Source organism: Gossypium hirsutum, chromosome D03 (genome assembly GCF_007990345.1).
Source record: "Gossypium hirsutum isolate 1008001.06 chromosome D03, Gossypium_hirsutum_v2.1, whole genome shotgun sequence".
In the NCBI taxonomy this organism is placed as follows: Eukaryota; Viridiplantae; Streptophyta; class Magnoliopsida; order Malvales; family Malvaceae; genus Gossypium; species Gossypium hirsutum.
Window position 1 is genome coordinate 54,299,193 of NC_053439.1, and position 22,435 is coordinate 54,321,627.

General features: G+C 33.3%; 3 protein-coding genes and 1 non-coding gene across 4 annotated transcripts; 3 read left to right on the plus strand and 1 right to left on the minus strand.

Annotated features, from left to right (window-relative positions):
• On the plus strand, nt 1-2,889 carry LOC107933686 (uncharacterized). Its single transcript, XM_016865961.2, has 7 exons — nt 1-313; nt 1,216-1,348; nt 1,487-1,557; nt 1,646-1,724; nt 1,811-1,920; nt 2,543-2,607; nt 2,702-2,889. The coding sequence occupies exons 1-7, from the start codon at nt 191-193 to the stop codon at nt 2,793-2,795; spliced, it is 675 nt and encodes a 224-aa protein (XP_016721450.1). The 5' UTR covers nt 1-190; the 3' UTR covers nt 2,796-2,889.
• Nucleotides 2,890-11,145: 8,256 nt separating this feature from the next.
• LOC107933697 (NAC domain-containing protein 86) lies at nt 11,146-13,540 on the plus strand. Its single transcript, NM_001327371.1, is given in 4 exon segments — nt 11,146-11,385; nt 11,937-12,208; nt 12,847-13,167; nt 13,258-13,540. Coding segments are annotated over 4 exon segments (984 nt in total). The 5' UTR covers nt 11,146-11,228; the 3' UTR covers nt 13,492-13,540.
• A 1,656-nt stretch (nt 13,541-15,196) lies between these two features.
• Nucleotides 15,197-15,268, plus strand: TRNAC-GCA (transfer RNA cysteine (anticodon GCA)). The gene has a single exon. It is a non-coding gene; the product is annotated as a tRNA-Cys (tRNA).
• A 263-nt stretch (nt 15,269-15,531) lies between these two features.
• Nucleotides 15,532-18,999, minus strand: LOC121215624 (MND1-interacting protein 1). Its single transcript, XM_041090629.1, has 3 exons — nt 18,642-18,999; nt 16,838-18,491; nt 15,532-16,235 (listed from the first exon to the last, which is right to left on the minus strand). Exons 2-3 carry the CDS (start codon nt 18,464-18,466, stop codon nt 15,726-15,728), a joined length of 2,139 nt encoding a protein of 712 aa, XP_040946563.1. The 5' UTR covers nt 18,467-18,491; nt 18,642-18,999; the 3' UTR covers nt 15,532-15,725.
• Between the last annotated feature and the right edge of the window lie 3,436 nt (nt 19,000-22,435).

Below are 22,435 nucleotides of genomic sequence, written 5' to 3' on the forward strand. Positions count from 1 at the left end.
GATCAGGTATTTGGGAAGTTTTCAAGTTTCAGGCTTTCACTCTTTATCGCAGAGGCGATCAAAGCTGAGAACTTTAAGAAAAAAAACATTAGCAAAAAAGGTCAAAGCTTTGAGCCTCAGAGAGAAAAAAAAATTGGGTCTTTGACTCTTTTTTAAATTTATTCATACCCATCACAGATCAGCTAATGATATGGAGATGGAAGAGATTGTAGAAGAAGAAACCAGTGGAAAACATGAAAATATGGTGGAAATTACTGTTAAAACCATTGGTCCTGCTCGTCCTTCTCGCCTTCATGTCCCTTCTTCCATCAAAGTATGTTTCATTCTATTAATTTTTTCCTTTTGTGTTTTTTTTCCATGTTTAAATCTTTTGCATGTTGTTTTGATTGTGTTTTTATGTATATTCAAAGCATGTACTTTTGTTTGTGAACAAAATTGTAAGTGTCAATGTAGAGAATCATGGCTAAGATAAGAATTTGAGTGATTTCTATGGTTGATTGAACTATTGTAGCCTTTGATCTTTGTTTATAGTTTTTGCGATTTGTTTATATGATTGTAATCTTACAATGTGTAGTTATAGAATGAATAGGAACTTTACATGTATCTCTATGTATTTTGAGTTCTTGTGGATGCAGCTCGGAAATTAAGGTACTAGTCTAATTTCATTTTTCCCCTTTACCGAAGGAAATGGGCAAATTAGTCCGCCTAAGTTAGATCAATGAACAAACTGATTCTTCTGTTAAAAATTTCATCCATTTGCATTGTTAAAAATTGGTCCATGTATATCGGCATAAGGTATATGTGGCACATCAGGTGTAACTATCCAGTTATTCCGTCAACTATGTATGCATGAAAGTTTTAACAAAAATGACCAATTTACTTTTTAATCTAACGTACAGGGGTTAATTTGCTCATTTTTTTAGCAAAGGGAGCAAAATGTAATTTGACTTCTAATACAGGGACTCCATGGTACTTTTACCGGCCCTACACAGTATTTGATTGTAATTTTAATTTTCCATCATAGATTGTGAAGTGATTTCTTTGCTTCACGTTTATAAAGAACTGTTATCCTTTATATCTGTTTTACGATAGTTGCCTCTCCAAATAATGTCATCTCTAGTGTTCGAACTTGACTTTTCTCTCTATAAAATAAACTACATAAAAAAATTTAGTACCATTATGCGTATATGATGTGCTTGTATTTCTATCAAGTAGGTTCTTGATTTGAGAAAATTGATAGCTCGAAAGAATCATTTACCGGTTGAGAATTTGAAGCTTATCTTACAAGGAAAGGTATTACATGATCGTGCAGATGAAGATGACATTTACGTGCGATTCAATGATGGTGGTATAAATTTCTTCATTTCATTTCTATTGCAACTATTTATCTTTGTTCTTAATGTCCACGGCTCTATATATTTCTGTCTAATGGTCCGATTTAGTGTTTAGCTATTGATATATAGAGCATTATGTACCAATTTTCTAGATTCCCTCATCGTTGCTGTCAAACCAAAAGCACCAGTTGGACTCGATATTGATGATGATGATGAAGATTTGGTATGACTGAATTAGCATAATCTTTAACCTGATCTTGGATACCACTTCGATAAACCGATAATTTTGTTTTTCCTCAATTCTTGAACAGAAATTTCAGCTCCCACAATCAACAAGCCAGTGGAAGAAGAAGCTTTACTCTTTTTTACGTAACAGAATGAAGCTTCCCGGTAAGCATCAACTTAAATCGAGCTGTTGTTCTTTTTTCCAAATAACAAGTTCACTTGTTGACCGTGTCTTATATGTCGTTTTATAGATATCGTTTTGATGGCAATATTTTCTCTTGGTCTTAAGGCGTGGGCTCTTATTATATTATGGTTTACACTAGCACCTATTGCTCATAAATTGGATCTTGGACCATTATATGTAAGTTGGCTTTTGGTTCTTCAGTACTATTGTTTATGCATGTTGGAAGTATACTCTTTTTCGTGTCGGGAAGTGGGGCTGGTACTGAAATAGAGCTTTTCGTTGTTATCTTTTAATTTTTTTGTATTAGAAGATTATATTATTTTCAGTCCGTACTTTATATGAAACGAGTAGCAATGTGATATCGGAGATGAGGGCTAAGATTGTTGGAAGACATAGGCAATTTAGGTAAAAGTATCATGGAAATTGTTGTACTGGCAATCAGATTGTATTTTGCCCCCTTCTTCTCAAAGAATGGGCAAATTAGTTCCTGTACGTTATATCAAATAACAAATAGGTCCTACTATTAGAAAATGATCCCTGTATGTCAGCACGAGGTACATGTAGCACGCTACGTGTGACTATTTGGTTATTCCGTCAACTGTGTCAGTTTTTAACCATAGAAATAGATGAAATTTTTAATGAAAATGATCAATTCGTCCTTTGATCTAACCTGCATTGTCTATTTTTTGAAAAAATGAGGTAAAATGCAATCCAACCCGACTTCCATGCTACTTTTATCAAGCAATTTATCGCACATTCACATGTAAAATATGCTTTTGTTTACCCCTTGTTTGGTCAGATACTCGGTACCGGCTTTTGTTTAATTTTCCTAAATCTTGGACGGCGACAACCTGGTGATGTCAGGTAATCGTCTCGATTCTATGAATTAAGGTATGTAAAAGTATATAATGATTTTTTGTATGGCAACTAATGGCTTCCCTTCCAATTATATTTGCAGTGCATATTCCATCTTCAATGAAGATTTTAGGGAGCTTCCTGGTACCCTCAATGCAGATGCAATAGATAGGGACATAAGGACAGGTCAATTTTGAGTATGTAACGATTATCAAAACGATTACGTCGTAAATATGTCTTGTACTCCTTCGACAACACGAAATTGTAAAAATTTCAGCATTGATTTTTAAAGAGTGTTTGGTACGATGAAAAAAATTTATTATCAATTAGATCTGAATTTTGAAATCTGAAAAATAGAGATTAAATTTCTAGAAATAAAAGTACGAGACTAAACTCTAAGTTTGTAAATAAAACAAGAATATATGATAGGTAAAAACAAGAAATTAAAAAAAAAATCCGAATTTTTTCGATTTGGGCCAAAATCAAAATAATTAGGCTAACTGGAAAGGCTGAAAGTAAATAAATAAATACACGATCAAAAACACAATTGATCCAAATCTGTTCAATTCGATTTGATTCTAGCATCGTTGAAAACAATATATTATTTCTTAAAATCCTTATTACATGGTAATTATTTCAACTCAAAATATTTACACATTTTTATAAAATATATCATCTTAGTTAAAAACACACACATACACACATTAAATTATAAACCAAATCAAGCATTTTCGTTAGCCTAGCCATCAAATTGACATTAAATATTAAATTAAATCTAAACTAGAGCACGTGAATTAAATTGTAAATACATGTATACTTGCTATTTTGACAATTTGAATTTAATTTGTTGGTTAAAAAATTAGTCCTTTACCCAATTTCTTTTAACACGTGAGATTAAAATTGTTCATGTAATAGGTATGTATGTATATACAATTTAATCCACATGTTTTAATATGCTCAAACTAGCATTTAACACCTAAATTAATTACTAGGACTATAGAAGAACTTAATTGGTATAATCCTGATATTTTAGTTAGAATATTCAAAACATTCAATCTTATTTAATTATTTACTTTACAAAACATATTTTATAATGGTGAATTGGTGAGAGGTTATGTTTTAATTTGGGAAATAGTTCAAAGTTAACTTGTTTATCTTATGAGCTTAAATTGGGGAATAGTATTTGGTGGAGCTTAAAAAGAGTTAAATTATTTTTTTAACAAAAATATTAATTTTTTAACAATGTTGATACGACAACTCGTGTGACGGTTAACGTGTACTTCATGCTGACATGATATTATTTATCTTATATATCACGTCAACAAACAATTTAATAATTATAAAATATTTAAAATTTAAAAAATATAAAAAGTATATAAAACTAGAATGAAGTACACGTGAGTTGCTATACGGGATGTCATATTTAAAATTTCAACGTTTAAAAAAAACACATTAATTTGACTCTTTTCTTAAAGGTTGGTGGCAAAATTTATTTATTTTTTAAAAAGTTGAGAGTCAAATTTAGCTCAAAAAAAGAATAAGGGCCAAATTGATAATGGATGTAAACGTTTAGGAACTAAATTTATCATTATGACTTTATATAATGTCTAAACTACACAAATTGTTTTAATTTTTTTTGAACAATCTCATTATAGGTTTTGATCATATCTGGTTCTTTTTGGCACAATACAGGAGGATAATGCGTTTTAATACACTCGAACCCACATCCTCCTGTATTAATAACAATACTTATGCCAATCAAACTAAAACTTAATTGACAATTTTTAAATTTTTAAATAAACAGATTTTATATACATGAATACATTTAAACTTAATTGAATTAAAATCCAAACCACAATTTTAGAACTATTAATCAGATATGAAAAGATGTTCTTTGTTATGTCTTTTCATCAAGACCACATATCAAAATATTGATCATTTTCTTGATAGCTTTTTATTTGGTTGGTACAATTATTAATCATTCCACCTCAACCAGCTATTACATCATGTTTTGCATGTCATCTTATATAAGTAAAATGATATTGAATCATAATTTCAATATCCAAGGTTAAACTAATTTTTTTAATAGAAAAAGCATGAGAATTTAGAGTTTTAACATTTTGAGTAAATTATGCCTAATTCACAAAGCTATCAATAAATTTATGTTTTGATTATTTAATTTCGAAAAGTTATAAAATGATTATTGAATTATTCAAAAGTTTTCGTTTAAGTTACTGAACTATTTGAAAGTTTTTATTTAAGTCACTAGGTTGTTAGTTTTTTTTCAAGTCCGGCTAGGTAGCTTTAAGCGATGATTCGACGATCGGTATAGTGGATCGATACCCATCAATTGGTAGAATAACATGCCTCAGACCCAAGTCGATCTAATAGTCAGTGTCGAAGATTAGGGAAGAAAATTGTTTAGATTTTGGTTCGCAGATTTATGATGTTTAAAGCTATTTCATGAAAAACAATTGAACTGTAGGAGAGAAGGGAAGGAGAGTTTTTAATTGATGCAAGCAGTCTAAACAGAGAAAGTCATAGAGTAATGATTTTAACAGTCCAATGATTTAAATAAAAAATTTTAAATAGCTCAATGACTATTTTTATAACGTTTTAAAGTTAAATTATCAAAATATAAACTTACTAATAATTTAATAATTTTGAGCATAATTTAGCTTGTTGAAATATAGAACGTGCATGCATATTTTGACCAAAATCTTGTAAACAATTTTCGATAACTACAAAAGATCCCAACTAATTCAATTTGTCATATACATATACAAATACAATCGATATGTCAATATAGGGAGCAATCACCATGGTGTTATTGGGAGACATGATGATTAGTGATAATGTCTGAATTGAACACAAGATATTTGGAAATCTTGTTTTCATTCATCAAAGTCATACAAACTCTCTTTCAATGTTTTCTGCTTTGTGTTTGGCTCAAAGATAAAAACAAAGGCATTGTGTCACAACAACACATTAGAAATGTTGATTTTGGGAAGAGCCGAAAGCAAAAGACAAAAAGGCTAAAAAAGTGTGTCTCTTCTCACGTTAGCTTTCCAATTTCCTATATATATAATTAAATTTATATTTGATACTACGTGATTTTGAGTCAATTGAAATCTTGTGAATTTTAAAATTTTAAATTTAAGTTGTACGATGTATAAATGTGTAAACTCTCTATCTAATTCAGAAAATTGTTTTAAGGAGATCGAGACTAATCATAAATAATTAGGGGTTAAAGTGCAATTAGACATCAATACATGGTTTTTTTTTCTGCCTTTTTTCGTTAGGTCAATTCAGCTTTAGAATTCATTTACGCCCACAAATTTTGTGTTCATGGTTTTGAAATCATTACTACTAGCCTAGGATATGTTTTTTTCTTTGTCTTCTCATGGTTTTAAGGTGGGTTTGGATGGGCGATTGGGTGTGGTGCGGTGCGGTGCGTTTAGCTTACTTTTTGTCTCACGCTACAATATCTAATCTCACCGCCGCCGCTGTTTTTACACTAACCACAGGTAAACGCACTGCCTATCCAAACTCACCCTTAGTGTATTGCAAAATTGAATATATAAAATTTTAATTAAAGCTTCATAAATCACCAATATTATTACTTACATGACATTATTGAATATATAAATAATTATATTACTTGAAGATTAATTAAATTTTTTAAAATATACATAATTAAATTAAAATTAAAACTTATATTTATAAATCATCAATAAATTAGTCTCGTTAATACAAAATATAGTTAACTACTAAGTTTCATAGTATCATTGAGGTTTATTGTCTATACACATATGCTAAATACTATGCCAAAATAAAACCTCGAGAATTAACGAGGCATTTGATCCAAGGAATGATTACTTTTTGTAATATTTGAATGTAAGATTAGTTAGCATATTGCTGGGTATGTTACATTACCTTGTTTGGTTCATTTAACTAAAATGACATTTTACTAAATTACCCTCATCAAATTTGCTTCTTTTTTTAATGATTGATTATTACAAAAAGGTTGACGACACATAGGATTACCTAAAACAAACATTTTACGGCCACTTACCAAGAAGATGTGAGCTTCCAAGCTTCGTAAAATTTGAGTCTATGCTCTTAAATGGCATTAACAGGCAAGTACGCTGCCACTTGATCAAGTGCTATGTTGAACTCGCCGCCTTAAGTATTCATACTTTTCACAAAATCGAAAAACAAAATCCTAGCCGAGAATAATACCAGCCCATTAAAGTGTCTATCAAAAACAAAATTGTAACAAAAAAAAATATATCAATCCATTAAAACGTCTATCAACTTTAAATAAATAACCATTTGAAAATTTTCTTAAAAAGAATATGCGTTGTCTCAATAAATCTAAAGTCGAGCACGGAGGAAATCAAGGCTAAGTTGATGCATGTCCCCCACTTCTTTCCATATTCGTTTTCATCTTTCTAAGAAATAATAATTTGATGATGTAATTGTATATCAATTGAAGATTATAATCTTGAAATTTTATAGCGTTTACCAATCATTGTACTACACATAATAACCACCATATTTTAGCCTTAAATTGTGTTATATAATGTTTATCGCATTACAAGATTAGGATAATTAAAACTATGCATGCTGATTAATTTGACAAAGTGAATGGTATTCTTAACTTGCAACTCTTTCTCTTTTGGGTTATTTGTTTTAGTCATTTTTGCGAGTAATAATGTAGCCTTTTATTGCCTAAGAAAGGATTGTATGAAACTGTGATTCATACAAATCTTTCCTCTTGATTTTCAGCTTTTCTCCTTAAAAAAAATTTAAATCCAACTAAAAATGTACAGAATTTGATTTGTCATTCTCCTATTGGAAAGGGATAGAGATGACGTGGAATTACAGTTTCATACAATTCCTTCTCTTATTGCCTTCACCAACCATTAAAAATGTGAAAGCTTAACCCTTTTTTTTTCTTTCTTATTTTTAGTATCGTTTATGTTCGTTTTGTAATCTATATTCAAGGTTTATGATTGCTCATCGTTTTCAAAGTTTGAACCTGCATTATTTCTTTGAAAGTGTAATGTGTCTTACCATAACAAGTAATACTTTTTTTTTTGGTAATGTACAACTAAAGAGTTAGTACCCACACATCCACGATAGGACCATACTCACACGGACACACTACGTCATAGGGGAGATGCCCAAACACATCCCATCACTTACTCTTAACAACCAGATCAATCAATCACAGGAGTCCGCAATACTTGTTAGTTTTTTTTCATCAAAAAGGAAATAAATTAAATATTAAGCAAACACCATTCTTGGTGTTACAAAATCATGAGCAACAATATAGTAAATCAAAAACCACATCAAGTGGAGAGTAAAAGACGAAACATTGCAACGGTTGACCTCAAGCCATCGAAGCTAAGCCATCAGCAAGCTTATTGCCTTCCTTGTAGACGTGTTGTATAATCACCTCTCATTCCTTCTTCATGTACATATGAGCTTCCCAACCCAAGTTATGCTCCCCAACCTTAGCACTGTTAATCAACATATTAACAACGTCAATATTATCCAATTCAATAATAACTTTTCTTTGTCCGTTCCACCACCAAGCAAGCCAAAGGCCTTCAATAACACCCTAAAGTTTCACTTCCAATGCCAAATAGGAACTAATGAATCTAGAAAATCTGATAATCCATTTTCCATTTCAATCTCGTATAACTCCTCCACAAGCGATTATTCCCATTGTTGGTTTACGCGCACCATCAATATTCAACTTGTACCATCCGAGAGAAGGGATCCTCTGGCTTATCAATTGCATACTTCTTGAACAAACACTTACATAATTACCTTAAGAAGACTCCATCGTAGAAGTGCAATACTTGTTAATTAACTCTTTTATAAAAACAATAAAAAATAGTTCAAAGTTTACAACAAAACAAAAAAGACTAATCATCTATAACATTTAACTAAATAATAGTTATGCCCCTCCAAATCCCAAATTTCTCTTAAAAAATTAACAAAAATGGAAAACACTACTTCAAGTTCAAGTATGGATTAGAAAAGTATGAACTCAACTTTGTGTTGGTTTCATTCTTTTCCCTCAATATGAAAAGCAAAATGTCCTACTAACTACTTCCTTTATTGAAGTGTATTTTTAAATTTATTTTCGTGTGATGTATTATAAAAATCAAATTATAATTTCCTTCTTTATGCTATATTCGATTTAAATTTAAATTTAATATTTATATTTTAATTCAATATAATTTATTCATCCTATTATTGATGCTATGCATTAATTCAAATTACTAACATTATTTAAAAATTAGGTTAGTCAGCTCATATGATTAAAAAAAAAGTCATAACCCAATATCTTTTTGTGTCATTTCAAAGGTAAAACTATGATTATAAAAATAAATATTTTTTAATAATCACTTTTTGGGTTTTGACTGTATTTATTATTTTTGACACAATACCTAGAACTATTCATAGTCTCTCTCCAATTCATAAATAAAAGAATAATGCGCTTTAGCACAGCCGAACCCACATCCTCCTATATTAACAATAATATCCATACCCACATCATTCTATACTAAAATAGTTATTTTCACTAATGTTTCATTAACAAAATAAAAAATTCAGACATTTTAAAAAAATTCCACATCAATCTACTCATGAATTTCTTTTAACTTTTTTAGTAATTTGGATTTATACACAATAGTAAGAAAACTACATTATACAAATTAAAATACAAAGACAAAATGCAAATGAGAATATTTAACTATTATAAATAATAGATAAATTTATCAATTATATCATTTAATATAACAATTAATTTTTTTTTAATTTAGAAAAGTTTTCCATCAACCATAGGGCTAAAGTAAACTCAATTAGTTGGCCCCCATTAAGTTGGGAATTAAGTTAGTGCCCTTTACATATTTTCAACTCTTAATGGGTAATTTTGCAAATTGGGACATTCAATCAAAAAATAATTGAGCTTCCACTAAAAGTGTATTTGGACATCCCAAAAAAAGTTGCAGAAAACTTGGTAAGCTCTTTTGGGAGTTTCTTTTTTTATTATTAATGTTTTCTTCATAGAAGTGGGGCATTACATGTCTAGATGACATAAACAACCACATAAAACAAAAGCAAAGTGTTTTGTCTGACTCAAGATGACATGGAAGGTGCTTAGCCTAAGAAAACCCAAATTCCCCACTCTGTGCTCCTTTCCTTTGACTACTATTCTCCGTTTATTTTCTATTTCTTTTACAAATAATTTATTTTAAAGGTACGATACACCTCTTAACTTCAAAAAGTTATTAAATGGTCATTAAATTATTAAAAAATTTTCATTTAAATCACTGAACTATTTGAAAGCTTTTATCTATGTCGTTGGGTTGTTAAGTTTTCTTTTTAAAGTGTGGCTATCGAGCTTTAAGTGACAATTCGACGATCAGTATGGTGGATCAATACTTATTGGCGAGTAGAAAAACATACCTTAGATCCAGGTCGACCTGATGGTCAATGTTGGAGATCAGACAAGAAAGTTGTTTGGGTTTTGATTCGTAGATTCATAATACTCAAAACCGTTTCTTAAAAAAACTAAATTGTAAAAGAGAAGGAAAAAATGGAACCTTCAATTGTTGCAGGTGATGCGAAGAGAGAAGGCCATACAATAATGATTTTAATAGCATGGTGATTTAAATGAAAACTTTCAAATAATTTAATGACTATTTTGTAACTTTTTGAAGTTGAGTGATCAAAAATGTAAATTTACTAATAGTTTAGTGATATTAGGTGTAATTTACCCAGAGGCAGATTTAGGGGAGCTTGCAGTGCCCTAGCCCCCCTAAAATGTAAAATTATTATTTAAGCCCTTAAATTTTTTAAAAATTTTAAATTAATAAAAGTAAAATTATACTTCGATCCCTCAAAATTATAAAAAATCAATTTAATCTTTTAAAAATTATAAAGATATAGACTATAAAAAATTAAAATTTTATTGTTCCTCTAAAAATTTATTCGAGCTTCTCCTTTAGTGTACCAATTTTGAAAATTATGAGATTTAATATTTACAAACAATTTAACATGGCAGGAAGTTACTGGTTAAGTGTGAATGAGTTTCATGTTGGTGGGTCCAAAACCTGTGGAATTTCATGGTCAGCTTCAGACAAGCAACCTCTGCAACTTTCGGTGTGTTTTTTTTTTCTTTTTGTTCTTGGACTTGTTGACTTATAACTTCTTTTAATCACTATATAATACATATCCCATAAACCTCCATTTCTATTCTAGTTTCACTTCTTCATCAGTTTTTTTTTGTCAATTTTTTCTTGAACTCATAGTAAAAAAAACCCATAAATTTTCCTTCCAAGAGTATCAATTATTTTTGGTTTCTGGGTATAGCTTATAATTCAAATTATTAACCTTTTATTTTTTAAAGACAATGATTTTGCCATTGTTGAAATTGTATGACAAAGGAACTAGTGTTGTTAAAAGCTATTACTTTTGGATTTTCCAGATTTTTAATACTTATAGGATTGAAACTTAAGAACCAAATTTCATTATTTTCTTGTTTCATTTCCTTAAAAGTTATAAGCGATTGTGTAGTTAGATAAAGAAATTTAAGTAACATTGAGATAATGGGAGGGCCATCATTGCCACCAGGTTTTCGTTTTCATCCTACTGATGAAGAATTGATTGGATATTACCTCAAAAGAAAAACTCAAGGGCTTGAAATTGAGCTCGAAGTCATTCCCGTTATCGATTTGTATAAGTTTGATCCTTGGGACTTACCAGGTACTTTTTTAATCACCATTTTATTTTAGATTTATCGAGTCAAATTGGTATTGAGTTGAGTTAACTTAAATCGAATCAATTAAAATTTTAAAAGTTTTTTTCGAGTTAATTTTAAGTTCGCATAAATGTTAAGGTTCGAGTCATTTTAAATTTTAATTAATTTCAAGTTCACGTCTTCCTAAATTTAAAGTTCAGGTTTTTGGGTCATTACAAATTTTTATTATTGTAAGTTTGAGTTATTTCAAGTTTCAAATTCTACTATCCACCGAGATGATAAAATCAATATTTTTCATAAAGTTTTAGGTTACATAGATTTTTTTTATAATATTTGAAATGTTTAATACATGTTCTGCGTATTGTGTTATAGCGAAATTTTTCAGTCATTTTATCCACCATATTAGCCCCTTGATCATTTCTATTAAAAAAATTTCACGTAGCCATTTAGGTCAATCAAATGCAAAAAAATGATAATTCCACTATAATAAAAAGGCGACTACAAAAGTTTTAACATCTAAATTGATATTGCTGCCATTTTGGTATTTGGTTTGCAGAGAAGTCGTTCCTTCCAAAACGAGACTTGGAATGGTTTTTTTTCTGCGCTAGGGATCGAAAGTACCCGAACGGGTCGAGAACAAACCGTGCCACCAAGGCCGGATATTGGAAGGCAACGGGGAAGGACAGGAACGTAGTGTGCCAATCGGCAGTAAGCGGGTACCGTAAGACACTGGTTTTCTACCAGGGACGTGCCCCTTTAGGGGATCGAACTGATTGGGTTATGCACGAGTATCGACTCTCTGATCAGCCTGAAACATCAACTAATCAGGTTGGTTTTCCATGATTGTTTGCCCTTGCATTTCTGTACATTACAACAATTATATATAATCAATTAGACTTGTGTTAATTGGACTATTTTTTTTTCGGTCACGTCAATCTAAATTATGTTAGTTTGGACCATTTTGTGTTTGGGTCAATTTCAAATTCGAGTTAAATTTTGGATTTAAATTTATTTCAGATTTGAAGTATTTCAAGTTTAAATCATTCTGGTTTCGAACTTGGGTTTTTAGATTATTTAATCAGGATGGAATTAGTTTAAATTTTAAACTTTTCTAGTTATTTTGAAATCAAGTTAATTAGGTTCATGTCATTTTAGGTTTGGATAAGTTTTGGGTATAGATCAATTTGAGTTATTTCAGATCGATTCATTATAAATTTGGATCATTTTAAATTCAAGTCACTTTGGGTTATGATCATTTGAGTTTGAGTTATTTTAGATTTAGATTATTTTTTGTTTTGATCAACTTTGGATTAAGGCCATCCGGGTTAAGGTGGGACATGGCATTATTGGCTTTTTATGATCAAATCAACTTGGGTAAGATTTAGATTCTAATTATTTAAGTCAAATTCTTGAATTCAGGCTAGAAGTAAAAAGTTTATAACCAATCATTTTGTATTCCTCTTCAGGGTGCTTATGCCTTGTGTCATGTCATGAAAAGGAATGAATCAAAGGCGAGTGACACTAATGGAGAATTCAGAGCCACAAGGGTCAAAACCAGGTCAACTAATACGAAACTCACATCGACCTGGACCTGCAACAAGCCCTTAAGCACTTCTGGTGACATTTCGTGTCAAACATGTTACCCCAACAGCGAGAGCCATTATTCAAGCCCTATCACTTCTCCCCCTCATGATGTCACACAATTGCATCCATTTGAACCCATTTCAGTCAATATCGATCTAGCCAACGTTTGGCTCTCACCTGATCTAATTCTTGATTCTTCAAAGGTATACATAATTTATTCTGAAGAAAGAAATAAAAAGCAACTGAAATTTCTTTCTCCTTATCTAACAATTCTCCCATTGGCTTATGGTTAGGATTACCCACAAATATGTGAAACAGCAGCTCAATACTTCCCACAATATGAGTTTCCAAGCACATTGACCCCATGGCAACAATATGAACACAGCAATTTCTCCCCTAGTACATTGTACTCGAATTTTGGGGAAATCGAGCACGTCAATGATCTTGGTCTGTACTCAGGACATGCAAATAACATGGACTTCTATGATAATGAAGGGTATGGCCAAATTGGTTCATTCAACGTATGAACCCATTTTGAGAAAAGGAAGCAAATGACCATAGTAGCTCTTGTTTTCAAGCAAATGAGAGTACCTGTTTTGTCTTAATGTTAGAAGGGGACTCTTAAGACAACAGCCTTTTTAATGTTGGTTCTTGGGCAACAACCCCTTGTATTGCCATTATGCTCCATTAAGATTGTTGTGTCTTTGGTTTTTAAATGAACCCATGGTGGTAATCACTTCTAAAGATTGTGCACCATGGGTTTGTTTTGTTCTATGATCATCTTCCAATTTAATACTTCAAGCAATAATATAGTTGAAGCAAGAAATCTCTTCAACATTTTGCTCTTTTTAATTACAAAGAATTAACTTATTTTTCTTTTATAACCAATAATAAAAATCGTAATCCATGCGAGATTAACATGAAATATATCAGACACAAGAGATAGTATTTAATGTGGTTTGATTTTGGTTGCTCACAACTAGAGATGAAGAAAAATCTATTGTAAACATAAAGATTATAAAAAGTTCAAACAAACACATACTTAACTCGAGCCCTAGATAGTTTCTAGGCTCATAGCGCTTAAACAAATGGAATCCCATTTATTTCAGTACCCCGGTGATTTACCAAACTCTTTTTCACATCCTTACGAAATCTTTCCCATAAAATCTCCTATTTCAGCCCATTCCCATGTACTACCATCAAATCACTTCATCATATCTTAATGAAGCACCAATGCTTCTACAACCACCTTATATATAATAAGGCATCATTCTAGTGAGACTTACGTCAAAGGTTCTTTTCTTTATAAAAGTCCTCTACATCAAAAGAAGAAAGAGAAGCTCCATGACATATGTTCTTTCATAAAGAGCTTTCCAAGCTCACGAGACCCTCAAAATCATCATTTTCAGTGTCTTTCCATACTCTTATGATGTGAACTGCCACAACAAACTACCCTAACATTTGCATTGCAACAGTTCTATTTATAAAATTAATTACTTGACCACGAAATAAAATTTCTTATCTAATATAAACTAGAGGTGCTCATGGGTCGGGCCCAGAAAAAAATTTCAGCCCACGTCCTAGACCCGAGCCCGGCCCGGCCCGAAAGATGGGCCTGAAATTTTGTCCAGGCTCAGCCCGAGAAAAAATTCCTAAGCTCGAGCCTAGCCCGGCCCATTTTTTTAATAAACACCAAAAATTTATTTTAAAAATAAAAAAAAAGTATTTTAAAAATATTTTAAAAAAATAAAAAATATATATTATATTCGGGTCGGGCCGGGCCTGAGCCCGGGCCAAAAAAGTGGTGCCCGAGGCCCGGCCCGTTTTCTAAACGGGTCTCGTTTTTGTCCAAACCCATATTTCGGGCCTATATTTTTACCCGAATCCTCCGATATTTTGGACGGGCCGTCGGGCCGGGCCGGGCCGCCCTGCCCATGAACACCTCTAATATAAACTTGATCAACAAATAATATTTGACAAATAAAAATTATTCCAAAATCTAAATTAAAAACTAATTAAAATTTAGGTTAATTATCTAACAAAAAGACTAACACTAGAATCCCTAAACTCTTTTTATGAAGCAGAAAGCAAATATTCTCTATAGTTAGATTCTCTTTCCCCCTATATCTTTAGTTCTCCCTTGGCCCCTAGCTATCACCAAATAACACTTGATTTTGTGGTTCATGAAACTTCACTTTGAGAAAGTCGTATATTTTGTTTAAAGCTCCTAAAGGGTCCATAGCTCAGTGGTAGAGCATTTGACTGCAGATCAAGAGGTCACCGGTTCGAACCCGGTTGGGCCCTTTTTTTATGGTTTTCCTTTTATGTGTTTTTCAAACTTCATATGTACAAATGGTTGATGCTTGATAATAGATGCCATTTACGTGTTATTGTAGACATAGAGATGATTTTCATCATCTAAGGACTTTGGATTTTAGAGCAAACAAAGTATATACAAGAAGACATACGAGAAACCCCTCGCTTGATTCATGGTTTCAACTTGATGGCAACGATAAGAAATATGAGTTTTTTTAACTTATTTTTAAGGCCGAAAAGCATGAGACAAATAAGAGAAGATTGATATTTTATTTAAATACATACCATTGGAATTACCAATGGCAATGTTTAGTTTTTAAGGCAAGTATACATGTAAAAAAGCCAGCAGCAGTCTAGCTGGTTTGCTTAGATGAAGAAAACTGCATAAATACTAATGCTGAAAGTTTGCAGCATAGTGTTTTTTTTTCTTTAAATCAAACTGCAACTATGAAGTAGCACCAAAAACCCGAATTCTTTGTTCAATCGGCACTCGGCAACAAGGACAAGTAGCTTTGCCTTTCTTCCCGTAACCATTGTTGCAATTAGCACATAGAACCTGATGTGCACAAGGAAGGAAAACAACAGAGACTTCATCTTTTGAACATATTATGCATTCTCTATCACCATTGACATTGTTCTCGGAAGAATCTTGTTTTTTATCTAATTCGTGAAGTAACCTAGCGATTGTTTCTCCTTGCGGTTTTGCTCCCTCTGATTTTCCTGTGAGTAAATTATCTGATTGATGATTTAAGTCAGTTGATTGTTTCAGACGGGAAAGCTCTTGCTCGAGTCGTTGATGATCGTCTTTATGGCGCTGAAAGTCTATCTCTATCTTCAAACGTAAAGCCTCAAGCTTTCTTTTATTGCTTGCTTCAGCTGCTTCTTTGGAGCGTCGTTCTTGCTCTAATTGAGCTAAGGCTAGTTCTTTGGCCTTTAGCTCCTCTTTCCACTTTGACTGAAAAAACAGAAGATTGCACAACATAATTGCTACATTCTCGAAATTGGAAGATGCAGAACACACAAACACATTAAAGATAATGAGATTATAAGCACAGACCGGCTTACCACCGGAGTTGAGAAAAACATGGGACAAAAATTTTAACATAAAACGACTGCCCCATACAAATAGAAAAACGAAAACTCAAAAAACCAAGGCAAAATAAAAGGTGAATCATATATATATCTTGGCAGGTCCACAATCAGATAAACAAGTGCCTCTACAAATTAAGCATGCCTTGAGTGCTTTTAAGCTAAGGTGCCTTCTTGGTTTGGAAATTTTTTCGACCCAAAATAACGAGTCTTGTTCTTTCCAACAGATTAACATCACAGTTAAACTCATATTCCACTTCAAATTTTCAAGCGAGCATCCAGAATGTGGAAATGCTCTGTATAGAAGAGCTAAAACAAAAGGAATACGAGGGAGACAGAACAACAGAATGTGAATTCTAGCTTCTAACAGTATCATTTGCTTGTTACCTAAACTATGAGTATATGACCTTTCGATAAACTAATGCAGTTAAAGAGTTTATAAACAGTGCCAAAAGAAAGCTTATGTACCTCGGTTTCTTTCTGATCTTGTTCTACTCGAGCTAAGCATCGTTGCAGTTCTTTAATCTTCTCCTTTTCATCAGCAATCTCTTCCTGCAACTTAGTTTTCTGTTTCTCCCAAGCTAAAAGCTTCTTCAGGCATTTTCTCTCCCTTTTTGCAACCTCGAGACAGGTTGTGACTGATTCAGATGCACTTAATTTAGAAGCTTCCATCTCAGCTCTGATTTCCGCATTCTCTGTCTCAAGCCGTCTCACAGCGGCATTGGCCCGGTCCACCTGTCCACTAGCTTTCTTCAAAGCATTCTCCATCTCTGAAAGTCTCTTCATGGTCGAGTCCTCTATTGTGTGTTTCCCTTTCTTCATCTGCATCATCTCCTCCCTCTCCATTCTCAGCATTTTAAGCTCTGTAAGATCACTACTAAGCTTTCTTGCAGCCTGCATTGCTTTCCGGTGAGCCCATTCCTTCCTCTCTTTCACTTGCTTCTCAAGATCCTTAATCTGATGAAGCAAAGAAATTATCATTTCGCCTTTTTTATCTTCCCCAACATGTTCCCAATTCTCATCGATATTCAAATCACGAAATTTACTCAATACCGAATTAACCCCATCTTGGCTCTTCAAATTTTGTGATTCTTCAGCTTTCTCAGCTGGAACTTCACCCCCAGCGACAGCCAAAGGGGCATCCCCACTAGGCAATGCATGATTTTGTGCTTGCAATTGTTTTGAGTTAGCCCTAAAACTAGCAGCAAACATTGCAACATTCCTTTTCAACAAAGACTTCATCGAAGGTGAAAGATTAAACCTCTCGGGACACTCAATTTCCCTTTGCAAAGTCATTTCCATGCCATTGGAAAAGAACCCATTTACTGGTAACTCTGCCCCTCCGTTCCCAAACCCCCAACCACCATGAAACCTACATAACGCCGGTGACACAACACTAACCCCATTATTACCAATGCTATCCATGTTGGTCGAAACCAGACTACACCCATTCGCGGGTGAAGGAAGTGACGGAATTTCCATAGTACTAGCCTTACCAACATGAAGATCACTCATAAGTAAACACCACATAGCATCACCTTTACTTAAATGTGGCCTAACTTGTTGCAACAAACAAACCATACCGGCAAGCGAATACTCCTGCAATTGCCTTATATCTGGAAACCCGAGCTCAGCTTCCTCCGAATTACTCCCCTTACTACTACCACAACTACTATTCAAATAAGCCAATGAATTATGCAATATATTAGTCAACACATCCATTCCACCATAACAATGCCCATTTCTCAAAATCGCCTTTAAAGCAACATCCTCATCATAACCTAACGATACAAGCTTAGATATAGCTTCATTATATAAAAATTCCAGGTTTTTCAACAAAAATTCCTCTAATTGTTCCTCAGTACAATACCCCAAACCATGATCGTCAAAATTGGTATTGCTAGTATTATGATTAGGATTAGGGCTTTGGGTTGAATCGTTTAGACTCAGATGGTAACTCAACGACTTGAGACCCGATTCAAGTATGGATTTAGACACTGATTCTTTATCAATAACACAACAAGGATGATCGGTATCGGGTTTCACCGATCGGGTCCTACGGGTAGACCTATGTTTTTCTCTTACAGTGCACCCCATCTGTTTGTGTTTTTGCCTCTTTGGCCTATTCAATAAAAAGAAAATTAAGAATTTAACAAAAGAAAACGAAAACAGAAAAAAAAAATCAAAACCCAGAATTAATTATGACAGAAAGATCAAAATGAGAGCAAAAATCAAATGCAAGAATCAAAAGGGAAATTAAGAAGAGACTTACAGGGATTTGGTGAAAGACGGGTTTGTTTTGTTTTTTGTTTCAGTGTTGAAGAGAAAGAGAGGAAAAGGGGAATTTGGGGAAGAATGATATGTGCAACGCTTATTAGTAGTTAAATTTATGTAAGAGATGATGGTATTAGTATATAATCGGCAGCACCAACGTTCCGATATTTTGTTTAGCCTTTTCTTTGCGTGGGTGTGACAATGGAAATATTACGACGTACGAGACATTTGTGGTTGGTGATGTAAGGTTTGGGCCAATTGTTTTTGCAATTTCGGCCTTTTGGGGTGTGCTCAAAGATGTGGCCTTTTTGCATTCTTTGTTATTTGACTTCCTTTGGGGGATAATTTTCCTAACTAGGAGGGGTTAAGCCTAAAACCCAAAACTTAATAAAGCCTACATGTATACATTTAGTAATAAAGCCTGTAGCAGTACTATTAATTGGATGGATTAAGTTGGTTTTGGATTAGATTAATCTAGTTTGATTCATTTTAAAATGTAAGCTTTTTAGGTTATTTCGGTTTTAGTAAGTTTCAAGGTCAAATTGTTTCAAGTTTTCGTTTAATTTTGTTTCGGGATGGAATCTTTTAAGTTATTATGCAGATCATTTCAAGATTTGATTATTTTGAGTTCATATTATTTTGAGTTCGAGACTTAAGCTTTTTAAGTAGATTTATTATCGATTTAGACCATTTTGGTTTTTGATCATTTTGAGTTTGAGTCATTTCAAGTTACTTGTTTCGATTATTTCGTGTTCCAATTGTTTCAATATAGGGGACAAATTCAAGTTCGAGTCTTTTTTGATTTTGGGTTAATAGATTTGGGATCGAAATGGAATTGACTTATTTAGAACACTCAGGTCATTGACACCACTAAACTAATATTTAGCTACATCTTTTAAAACTCTAAAATAAAAATAAATAAATGAGGAATTTAAAGAACCAAATAAAAAATTTAATATTTAGTTAGGTGCAAATAATACTTATAACATAAGTCTTTATATAGACCTAAGGTCCTACTACCGTTGTTTTTCTAAGTAATGTGGGATACGAGTTTTATAGACTTATATGCGCTTTGTCTTTTATTTCTAGGCAATGTGGCCTACTAACAAAACACTTTACACTTGTTTTTAAAAAAGTTAGTATTGATATCCAACACTTAATATAACATGCTAGATCTTAACACAGTATGTGGTGAAAAATAAAAGAAATTACTTTGATAGGGTGGATAGTTTTTTTTTTTTGAAAGGTAAATTCATTAATTCATTCAATGAATGAAACCATACAATTTAGGGAAAAAAATAACAAACACTCGTTGTAAATGGGGAATGACAAGCTCCATCAACACAACAAAAGCTTTAGCCTTAGCATCAATAGAACATTATGACACGTTGACAATTGGCTTTATCACAACTCATGCACGACATATCTGAAGTGATTACAAGCACTTAACACGATAAGGAAATCAGTCCCGGATGGTCCAAAGCGGCGAGCAAAAATCGACAAAAGAATCTAGTATTCACCAAACTATAGAGGACGGCAACAAAACTATTCCTAAAATCAATTGTAAAACTAATATTACATGCATAAGTAAGACTAAAAACCGTGCTACAAGATCAGACAAAAACTTCTAAAATTGAAGACTTACTAAACAATGGAAAAACAAACAAAAAACATATAAAACTTAAGGCAACACAGGTCCAAATTGACTCGTGAAATCATTTATTATTCTGAAATATTTTCAAAACAAAAACAAATTAAGAAGCTGACGAAGAGCCACCCACTTTCCAAGAAAAACTATTGGTGGCCGGTGGAGTTTTAGTAAACAACAGACATCGTCATCTTTCCAAGAAAAACTACTGGTGTCCAGGAACATAGGCGTGTGCCCAGGCCGTGTGAGCCACACAGGCAAGGACATGGGCGTGTGTCCAAGCCGTGTAACTCACTATTTACGTAGAACCACACGGGCAAGGACATGGGGTGTGCCTAGGACGTGTGAGCCACACGGGCAAGGACATGGGCGTGTGTCCAGGCCGTGTAACTCACTATTTACACTTTAGAACCACACAACCAGGGATATGGGCGTGTGCCCAAGCCGTGTGAGCCACATGGGCAAGGAAATGGACGTGTGTCCAGGCCGTGTAACTCACTGTTTACGCTTTTCGTGTGCCCAGGCCATGTGAGCCACATGGGCAAGGACATGAGTGTCTGTCCAGGCCGTATAACTCACTGTTTATGATTTAGAACCACACGGGCAGACAACATGTGCGTGTGTCAAGCTGTGTGAGCCACACGAGTAAGGACATGGGCGTGTGTCCAGGCCGTGTAATTCACTGTTTACGATTTAGAACCACACGGGGAGATAACATGTGCGTGTGTCTGGGCTATGTGGCATATGAATAGGATCCAAATCTTATTTTTGATACCGCGAGTGTTGCTCAACACGAGCACTGACCTCCACAATGTATTTATGTTCTGAATTTAATTGTATGAGGACTATCTAATGGTCTGATGATGAACTATTTGTGATCTGTACGTATGTCTGCTATGTTTGAATCTAAGGGAATAAGATCTGTCAAAACGTAATATGCTACTATCTGATGTGTGTGAATTATCCAGGTACGATATGTATTTTGTTAAATTTGTTGGAACGCCTCTTTATTATTTTGTTGATGGAGAATATGCAATATCTGAATATGTTAGATTGATTGTTACTAATTCTGATTTATAACCGTGCACGTAACTTCATAAAAAATCTGATGTGGTCTGTTCTGTTTGATATGTCTGTTTTACAAAACATGGATTATCATGTTTGCTAATTCTGTTACTGAAAGATAGCATGTCTTACATGCTCATTACTCTAATTTTGCATATGCATGCTATGACTCAGTGTATGGGACTTGGGTTGATGTTTAAAGGAGGAAGATTTTGTACTGCCAGTTAATGATCTGCGTATTTAGTGGCTTGACCACATATATTTGATCGGCAGTTTAATTACATATTGATAAGCCATCATTGTTGGGGAACTCGAGATGGCGAGTCATCGTTGCCGGGTAACCCGAGATGACTTTGTTGGTGTGCTTTGGATGGATGAGTTCAGGGGAGAACTCTATCTTTGTAAGTAGTAGAGTTTGGGTAGAATGTTTCTGATAAATTTGCATTCTGATCTATTTGAAAATATTGCATCTGCATAGCATACATGCTCTGTTCTGCTCTATTTCGTTCTACTCTGCTCTGTTCTGTTCTGTTCTGTTCTGTTCAATTCTACTCTGCTCTATTCTACTCTATTCGATTCTGTACTGTACGATTTATTTTTTTCGCCTCTATTATGTTTTTGCTTTGTTTTGCTGTACCATATTTTTGATCAAATCTTTGTGATACTCTAGATTTGTCCGTACTGGTTATACAACTGCTCTTAAGTTCTTTAAGTTACTACGACTTATATAGTATGCTCTACTTAATTGTATTGAGTTTGGTTATACGCGGTGATTGGTAACTCACCCTTTGTCTTACCTTCATCTGTTCAGGAAAACATCGGATTTAGGATCGGACGGTGTACGGGAGCTCGGATTGCCTTGCACTGTAATAATTGTGAATTGACCCTTCGGGTTTGTAAATTGTCTTTGAATTTACCTTGCTTTCCTTTTGATAATCTCGTCCGTATCAGTCAATTTCTAACACAAAACTATAAAATCACCTAAATTGACAAACTGGTTTTCAAAGTTAAAATTCCGAAAAGGAATCGATTTTCAATGTGTTGGTGTAACTCGTCCAAGTTCGGCTTAAACTTCTTGA

What these genes read in the sequence shown, in the direction of transcription:
- LOC107933686 (XM_016865961.2), top strand. Translation starts at nt 191, where the DNA reads ATGGAGATGGAAGAGATTGTAGAAGAAGAAACCAGTGGAAAACATGAA. An exon ending in ATGATGATGATGAAGATTTG is followed by an intron (nt 1,558 to 1,645) that starts GTATGACTGAAT and finishes ATTCTTGAACAG; the next exon opens with AAATTTCAGCTCCCACAATC. An exon ending in TGGATCTTGGACCATTATAT is followed by an intron (nt 1,921 to 2,542) that starts GTAAGTTGGCTT and finishes TTGTTTGGTCAG; the next exon opens with ATACTCGGTACCGGCTTTTG.
- LOC121215624 (XM_041090629.1), bottom strand. Translation starts at nt 18,466, where the DNA reads ATGGGGTGCACTGTAAGAGAAAAACATAGGTCTACCCGTAGGACCCGA. An exon ending in AAGATCAGAAAGAAACCGAG is followed by an intron (nt 16,236 to 16,837) that starts GTACATAAGCTT and finishes CTGTTTTTTCAG; the next exon opens with TCAAAGTGGAAAGAGGAGCT.